The 9,130-nt window shown below is 41.5% G+C and overlaps 1 protein-coding gene and 1 non-coding gene across 2 annotated transcripts; both read right to left on the minus strand.

Moving 5' to 3' along the window:
- Window positions 1–284: 284 nt before the first annotated feature.
- Window positions 285–3,646, minus strand: LOC122063400. Its single transcript, XM_042627109.1, has 2 exons — window positions 3,398–3,646; window positions 285–551 (listed from the first exon to the last, which is right to left on the minus strand). Exons 1-2 carry the CDS (start codon window positions 3,644–3,646, stop codon window positions 285–287), a joined length of 516 nt encoding a protein of 171 aa, XP_042483043.1.
- Window positions 3,647–6,662: 3,016 nt separating this feature from the next.
- On the minus strand, window positions 6,663–6,769 carry LOC122063404. Its single transcript, XR_006135324.1, has one exon. It is a non-coding gene; the product is annotated as a small nucleolar RNA R71 (small nucleolar RNA).
- Window positions 6,770–9,130: the final 2,361 nt, after the last annotated feature.

Raw genomic sequence — 9,130 nt, forward strand, 5'->3', positions numbered from 1 at the left:
CGATCGAGCCACCGAGCTATACCAAAGTAGTAGGGGCAAGAACACGCTACTCATAGTCCGTCAGATTGTAGCCTAGCATCTTACTCAAGATGAACTGGATGGCACCGTCTGAGCTGACCTGAAACGAAGCAATGTTAATGTCAGCCAACCACTTCTGATAGGCCTAGGGGTTCAGCCACCTCATTGGCCTCCAGCTCAGCCTGGTGTTGCCTTTCTAGCTCACCAACCCTAGCTGCGAGCTCCTCCTTCTTCTTGCGAGCGCCCTAAGTCTCAGATAACTCATCCTAAAGAGCATCATTCTCCTTTATCAAGTTGTTGTTAGCATTGACTTGCTTAGCAACCTCCTGTTCCAGCTCTCCAGTTATCAACTCGACATCATTGGCACAGACCTCCTCAGATCGAGCCATTTTCTTCTCAACCTCCAGTTGGCCTGTGATCTTATGCGGCTCCCCATGAAGGCACTTTGCCTCCTCCACCTTTGAACAAGCGACAGCCATGCCTTTGAACCGTTGAGCAGCCTCAACTGAGAAACTGAAGCAACGTGTTTCACACTGAATAGACAACACACATCATACGAAAGTCGAGGTTGAATTAAATGCTCTAGCAGATTGATCTGAACTACTAGAGCAGGGGGGCTGGTGATGAGGTAAAATATGTCCCCTTCCTCAGCATGGCTGAAGCGTGTATACAAACTTAAACAGAAGACTGACCTGGCACCTTGGCCTCTTCTCATGCCGAGCAGCCACCTTGGCCTCTCCTCATGCCGAGCAGCCACCTCGGCCTCTCCTCATACCGAGCAGCCACTTCAGTCTCTCCTCGTGCATACCAGCCACCTTAGCCTCTCCTCATGTCGACCAGCCACCTTGACCTCTCCTTGTGCCGACCAACCACCTCAGCCTCTCCTCATGCAGAGTAGGCACCTCGACCTCTCCTCATGTCGAGCAACCCCCTGGGCCTCTCCTCGTGTAGACCAGCTACCTCAGCCTCTCCACGTGCCGACCAGCCACCTTGGCCTCTCCTCTTGCAGACCAGCCACCTCGGCCTCTCCTTGTTTTGAGTAGCCACCTCGGCCTCTCCTTATGCCGAGCAGCCACCTCGGCCTCTCCTCATGCCGAGTAATCACCTTGGCTCGACCGACCTATCACCTCAGCTTGGAACAGTCAAGTAAGGCACCCAAAAACATACACACATCCACTCCTACATTTAAGGGACGTGATCCCTGATCACGGGGGCAGGACTCTATCCACTACACGTCATCAGAGGCATCCACCCCTCTCACGACTTGCACCTCCGAGATCAAAGGGGAATATTCATAGAACATGCCCTGGAACCTAGAATATTTCCAGAATCACAGAGCCACTCCCCTCAAGGACTCTACGCCTAAACAGAACTCTCTACAAACGCCCCTCCTTCTCTCTCCATCAGTAGCCTATAAATATCAAGGTAATCCCCAATATGGGGGATCAATCACTTCTTTTACTGAAAAAGCTCTCTTGAGCATCTGCTGTGGAAAGATCTGACTTATGCATCGGAGAGTCCCCTGTCGGGTTAGCCTAGCTCTCCCCTGTCATCTCTTTTGTGCAGGTCGGCTAAAGCACTAGGAACAGCAGGGAAGATCATCCAGTCAAATTTTACCGCATCAGTACTCAAATTCAGTTTCTAACTCCTTTTGCTTATTTCAGCCACATCCTATTCCACTGAGGCCTACGATCAGGTGGAGAGGTTAACTAGATGAGGTAGGGGTGCATCAAGCTTCCACTGCGATGAAGGATAGGGAGATTGCCTCCTTATTCGAACAATAGAGGAAGATGACTGTTAAAAGTGAGTCGATCAAGAATTCCCATTTGGTTGCTCAGGAGCAGGTGTTGATTTTTTAGGCATAGTTCTCTATGGCCATAGAGGCTCACGAGATCAAAAAGTACCATTTGGGAAGGTAAGAAGAAGGGGCATCTTGGGTCACTTTCGAGCACTCAGGCCAATTTGAGCTCCACCCAAGCTCGCCATCAAGAGGAGCACAAGTCTTAAATGTTAGTCATGTGGGTCTAAGTGATGGGGACTACACAAAACTTTGAACGAGTTCAAAATTTATGTTTCTTCCTGTCACTTGGATGCCTATATCTATGGGGCCCCCCGAAAGTCAAGACTATATTCTGACCAAGCATCCGACTTTCAACTTCCATCCATTCACACTTGCCAACATCCTTACCTTGATGGAGATAGAGGAGGAGGAACATCATGCTAAGGTGGCCTGGATCCTGGATGCCTATCCTATTAAGGAAGAGTAGAGCAAAGAAAAGGATGGGGTAGAGTCGAGTGAGGCTTGACCCTTGTTTTATCTCTTGTAATTTTCCCCCTAGATTTCATTAATGAAAAGTTCTTTAAGCTAAACGCTGAAGCATCTTCAAGTTTTTGCAAGTCTTCAACGATTAATTTTGGTCGATTAGTATGGATCGAGCTTGTTTGCCAATTCAAGGTTGGTCTTGACGTTTTGCCAATTAATACGGATCAGGTTTCTTTTCCAACTCAAGGTTGGTTTTAATGTTTTTCTGAATGGTATGGATTGGGATTATTTGCCAACCCGAGGTGGCCAACATAGGGTTGGTCTTTGGGTTTGTCGATCAGCATAGCTTAGGCTTGTTTGCCAACTCAAGGTTTGTATTTGGGTTTGTTGACTGGTATCAATCGGGCTTGTTTTCCAACTCATAGTTGGTCTTAATTAGAATGATTGATACCAGAATGAGGGAGCAGAAATTCTGAGATTATATTAATAACTAAAGCAAAAAACCACTATTAGATTGGAGTAAAGTAACTTGAAACTAATGAAAAGAAAAGTAAAGTAAAATAACTAGTGAATTGAATATAAGTAGTTCTTTACCCAACCAGTCACCTGTAGTGGACTACTGGTAGTGTTTCTTAAGGTTCTTCCAATTTCATGCTCTTGTAGGGCTCACCCTCCAGAGTCTGCAAGTGATAAATTCCTGCACATATGACTTTGGAGACTATATAAGGTCCTTCCCAGTTTGCGCTCAACTTGCCCATGTTTCATGGATCGGAGGCCTTATTCTTCTGAGGACTAGGTCTCCTAGTTGGAAGGTCTCTTTCTTTACCTTTGAATTTGTAAAGTCATTCAATCCTTTATTTGTACCTCCCATTCTTCATTGCAGCCTTTTCTCAAACCTCATTGAGAAACTCTAGGTTGGCGTGCAACCCTTCTTTATTAGTGTTTTCATTGAATTTGTGGGCCTTGTGCAATCCTATTAAGATTTCAATTAGAGAAAATGATTCTATGTTGTACGTTAGACCTAAAGCATGCTTAGTAGCTCGGTCGCCACCTTTTCCTCTCTAGTTCTAGCCGTCTCTTTAGCCCATCCAAGATGGTTCTGTTTGACACTTCTACTTGCCCATTCAACTGAGGGTAGGCTATGGAGGTGTTGTGAAACTCAATGTGGTACTTTTCGGAGAACCATTTGAATGCTGCGTTATTGACCTGCTTCCCATTATCCGTCAGCAAAATCTTGGGCACACCGAACCAATAGCTCACATCATCTAGAATGAATCTCTCTATATTTTCTTCTTTTATTCGAGCCAGTTCGTGAGCTTCGATCCACTTCGTAAAGTAGTCGATCACCACTATAAAGAAATCCATGCTTCCTTTTCTAAGAACAAATTGTCCCAAGATGTTTGTCCCCTACATTGCGAAGGTGTGAGGGTAGCGGCCAGAGATGAGATTATCTTCTCTCTTCCCCTTTTGGGGGGGGGAAGGACTTGCATCTCGTCCTCTCTCCTCTCTTTCTCTTTCATGAGGGAGGGGTGTGTCATGTGTTGATGAGCACATTTATGTGCGAAATCTAGGGTAGTGAATCATGCATTTTACATATTTAGAATGGAGCTACCTTGGGTTTTACTCTCTTTTTGCAGGTTTTATACTTTCAATGCCTTAAGGACTATCGGGTACTATATCTCCAATTTTACACGTAAAGAGGTCCTATTTCTTTTCATGGTTACGAAGAGGACAAAATTCTGAGCAAGATGGATGTGTTCAATTAAAAGTACACATTCGTTTGGTCAACCATACCAGTGATTATTCTTTTCGGGTAAGAAAAAGAATAATAGAACAGAACTGAACCGAGATGCAGAACCAGCCCGTCTGCAGTTGTCCCTAGGGTATAAGGAATATTTCAAATACCAACAAGGATCAATGGATCACATCCTTAAGTGAAGATTCGTTTTTGGTAACAACAACTACCTAGCGTAGTTGGTGAGTTGTGGTGTGCAAAATCTCTTCCTTATTAGGAGGTCTCAAGTTCGAACCTCTTAGCTGCTATTTTGTTGAGGTTTGTTTTAGAATATTTTCTCTCTCCTACTCATCACTCAAAGGAGGTCAGCCAAGATAGTTGTACGCAAGTTTGAAGAAGAGAGAGAAAATAAAGACAAAAAATAGGAAAGAAGAAAAAAAAGGAAAAGAAAAGACAAGGGCATGGATGGAATTTTCCATTTAAAATAGAATATTGTCCAAATCCAAGCAAGGAAAATCGGCCAAGGGGGGTTTCTTGTGCAAGAAGAGAGAGAAAAATAGAAAAAAGAGAAAAAAAATAGGGAAAAAAGGTAAGAAAATCGTGGGAGATCTCTCCACACGTTTTCTCTCTTCTCTCTCCTCCACCTCACCACAAAATCGTCCAAGGGGATCCACCCTTGGACGTCCTTCTCTCTCTCCTATTCCCTATAAAAGGGAGTCCACGAAACTCTAAAAAATTGTCCCTCTCTTCCTCTCTAATTCATTCTTCTTCTAGGGTTTTTTTTTTTCTTCTCTATCTCTTTCTCTAGTTTTCTCATTCTCTATCTCTAGTTCTAGGTTTATGCTTTAAACATGATTGTAAGTTCTTTTATTCAATTAATGCAAGCACTTTTTATTTTGATTCAGTCTTTTATTTTTATTATTTAAGTAATTGAAGTTGTAATTTTCAAGTTCTAGTTCTAGGCTTAGTTCTAGGTGACAAGAACAAGCTATGAAGCATGTCTTTCAAGTTCAATTTTTTTCTTCAGATTTGTTTTCTCTAGTACTAGAAATTTCAGATTTGGTTTATTCTAGATCTGGTTTTTAGTACTGGTAGTATCTCAAATCGATCAAGTTTTCAGTTTAAGGGTTGAAGTTCATGTAAGTAGACTCCCTCAATAGTCTTCTCTCCCCCCTCTCATTCCCTCTTCTGACTACCCTTTCTTTCTTAATTTAGGATTTTAATTTCAGTCGTTACATTATTGCTATCCCTTTCCCCCAAGGTTCATGGTTAGTGTATGTGTTGGCTTTGCCCCTCCTAGCCATAGAACCATCAATTTATTGCTTTTATTTTAATTGTCTCCCTTTCTCTAAAATCAAGTAGAGTAACCCTTGTAAGAGTGCCTCTCTGGTCAAGTAGGGAAGCTCATATTATGATGCATCCCTCGGGCTAAGTAGAGAAACCTACCTGTGAGTCTCTCTCTAGTTTTCTCCCCTTTCTTTTACTTTATTTTTATTTCAGCAATTTTTTTTTCTTTATTTTTAATTGCGTGGGTTGTTTATTTTCACTTATTTATTTATTTAATTTTAATTGCGTGGCTTGTGTCTTTAAATTCTTAGATGACGAATGGTTAGGATGTTATTTTAGATACATATGTTTAGGATGGCAATTAGAATTAGATCACAACCATTAATAGGTTCACTTTTGCATTATGAAAAGAAAAAAAAATAAAGTGGCTGCTCTCCCTGAGTTTGACCCGTAGGTACACTGATCCATACGCTTGCGGTTACATTTAAAATCTCAAACAAGTTTTTGGCGCCGTTGCCGGGGAAACAATTCCATGTTATTTTTCACTTTCTTTTGGTAAATCAGAGTGCTTTGTTTGCTTTTTTTTGTTTTTCTTTTTCTTTTATTGAATTCCTGAGAAGAACAACTTGCAATAATAGTTGTATCAGTGGAGGTCGCCATGCCTTACAGTATGATACAGATAGGTTTCACCCTGTAGCAATACCTTAGGAATTGACCTGAGCAACCCCAAATCCCTGCCGGTAAGCTCTAAAAGAAAAACAAAAAAAATCAAAAAAATAAAAAACAAATCATTAAAAAATCATAAAAAAAAAAGTTTTTGCTATCCATTCTTTTGTGCTTGTCTTACTCTAGTTGTGGGTAGTTTTCTGTTGCATGAGTGTTAGGTGGGTACGTAATACTAAGAATCGGTTAGAAAGAAGAGATCCAACAAGTAGTGACCCTATACGTTTGCTCTCTTTAAAACCCTTCAATATGGGAGACCAACAGCAAAACCCTTCACCTAAATCTCTGAAAGATAGGTTCTACCCTGCTAGAACAGCCCAACCTTCCTGCATAGTTCTACCACAAGCCCAGGGCAATAATTTTGAACTCAAATCTCAATACATCACTATGTTGCCCCACTTCCATGGGTTGACCTCTGAGGATGCATACCTATTTCTAAGGGAATTTGAAGAGGTATGTGTTCTAATTAAGATCCAACAGCTTTCTGATGATGCTGTTAAGCTTAGGTTTATCATTTTTGTATTGAAAAACCAAGCTAAGAAGTGGTTATATGGGTTACCCACAAATTCCATAACCTCATGGGAACAGTTCACAGTTGTCTTCCTTAAGAAGTTTTTCCCAACTCATAAGACCAATAAGCTTAGAAGTGATATCCTTCAGTTTAGGCAAAAGCCTAGTGGGTCATTTTCCAAACTTATAGAGAGATTCAAGGATCTACTCCAAGAATGCCCTCACCATGGCCTAGACCTATGGCATTTATGTCAAATAATTTATGAGGGAATTGATTACCCAACTAAACAAATGATAGAGTCTATGTATCCTGAGGGATTCACATCCTTTACAGATGAAGGAAAGGCATGGGAATTCTTACTTGACTTAGCTGACAAAACTCGTGAGTGGAAATCAACCCAAGAGAGTGAAAGAACCATAGGAGAAAAAGGATATTTTGTGGATGGGATAGTAGCCAAGGAAGCCCATTTGGATAGCCTAATCCAGAGAATTGAGACTATTGTTCCTAAGAGCTATTGTTCCTAGAGAGCCATCATCAGTCAATTTGGTTAAGATTTGTGCTTGGTGCCAGTCCCCTGGACATGTCATAGAAGAATGCCCCAACACCTCTGGGGGCACTTCTAATGATAGTGTTAATGCCTTATACCAGAATAATCCATATAGTAACACCTACAATCCAGGATGGAGAAATCACCCAAATTTCTCTTGGAATCAGGGCAACCAAACAAGGGCCTTCCAATTTCCATAATCAAGGTCAACCTGGACTCCAAAGGCCTCCCTTTGCACAACAATATTTTTCTCAAAATACTTTACCTAGGTCAAATGTAGGACCTCAGGCTAGTTTTCCTAGGGCCCCTCTCCTATCATCTTATCAGCAACCCCCTGGGTTTACCAACACTGAAGAGGCAAGTAGAATAAGTGACTTGAAAAAAAATATGGCCCTCCTCATGACAAGCCATCAAAATCTTACGAGAGAACTCACTCAAATTGTCTCAATTATGCGTGAGAGGGAGAAAGGAACTTTACCCAGTCAACCAGAGCCTAACCCTAGGTATCATCAGCCTGTTAGTTCACAAACATCAACTAATGCACCACTGAATATAGTACAAGGTCAGACCCAACAAGGGCCCTCTAACCAATGTAATGTTGTTTATGCCCTTAGGAGTGGTAGAGAGTACCAACAGAGCGTTCCTAAATCTTCCTCATCTATTACTCATGTTAACTCTCCTTCCGTTGAGGACACAAGTGTGCCTCTTGTTTCAGGTTCGTCTGATGAACCTAAAGATTTTTCTGAAACTAAAGATGATTTAGTTGAGGAAACCAAAATTGATTCTTCTGAATAGGGGCAAATCCCTAACAGTCCTTATGTTCATCCTGTCCCATTTCCTAATCGCTTGGTAAACAAAAGGAAGACTGCTTCCATGGATAAAATTTTAGAAGTCTTCAAAAAGGTAGAAGTGAACATCCCCCTTTTGGATGCCATATCCCAGATCCCTGCCTATGCAAAGGTACTGAAAGATTTGTGTACTCACAAACGTATCACTAGTGTACCCAAAAAGGCGTTCTTGGCAGGTAACATTAGTTCCATAATTACTCAGTCTATAGCAGCTAAGTATAAGGATCCAGGGAGCCCTACCATATCTTGTGTCATAGGCAACACCTACATTGAGCATGCCTTACTTGACCTTGGCGCAAGTGTGAATCTTTTACCTTACCATGTCTACAAGCAACTTGGATTGGGAGAATTGAAAGCCATTGGAACTACTCTTTAGTTGGCAGATAGGTCTGTTAAAATTCCTAAAGGGATGGTTGAGGATGTCTTACTAAAGGTGGGGGAATTTATTTTTCCTGTTGATTTCATTGTGTTAGATACCAAGCCCTTCTCAACCAAGGATGAGATCCCAATAATTCTAGGAAGACCATTTTTGGCTACCAGTAATGCATTAATCAACTACCGGAATGGTTTCCTAAGATTATCTTTTGGTAACCAAACTGTTGAGTTTAACATGTTTAGGATAGGCAAGCAACCACATATGGAAGAAGAGATTAATATGATTGAGGATTTTCTGGATTTTTCTAATGAATTAATTACCAACTTTGATATTAATTTTGATTCAGAATTCCAAGAGTGTATGGATGAGTTGGATGATGATAGTGAAAATTTCTTTTCTGAAGTCTTGAGTCTTCACACACCTGTGGAGCCCTTAGGACCCCTTTCCAATTCCATTCCTAAACCCTCCATAGTTAAGCCCCCTAAGCTAGATCTTAAGGAGTTGCTATCTAATTTGAGGTATGCTTTCCTAGGGCCTGACCAGACTCTTCCTGTAATAATTTCTTCAAATTTGACTTCTAGCCAGGAAAATGAGTTACTTAAAGTGTTAAAAGATAATAAGGAAGCCCTAGGTTGGACCATGGCTGATATCAAGGGTATAAGCCCTTCTATTGTGCAACATCATATACATTTTATGGAGGATTCCAAACCATCCAAGGAACCCCACAGAAGAGCAAACCCAGTGATGATGGAAGCTATTAAGAAAGAGATCCTAAAGTGCTTGGATCATGAAATAATTTATCCTATTTCTGACAGCCAATGG

Source organism: Macadamia integrifolia, unplaced genomic scaffold (assembly GCF_013358625.1).
Source record: "Macadamia integrifolia cultivar HAES 741 unplaced genomic scaffold, SCU_Mint_v3 scaffold1310, whole genome shotgun sequence".
Lineage (NCBI taxonomy): Eukaryota > Viridiplantae > Streptophyta > Magnoliopsida > Proteales > Proteaceae > Macadamia > Macadamia integrifolia.

Excerpts from the sequence above, each read along its gene's own strand:
- LOC122063400 (XM_042627109.1), bottom strand. The coding sequence starts at position 3,646 with ATGGATTTCTTTATAGTGGTGATCGACTACTTTACGAAGTGGATCGAA. Across the intron at positions 552-3,397 it reads ACCCTCAGTTGAATGGGCAA|TGTGAAACACGTTGCTTCAG; the intron begins GTAGAAGTGTCA and ends TTGTCTATTCAG.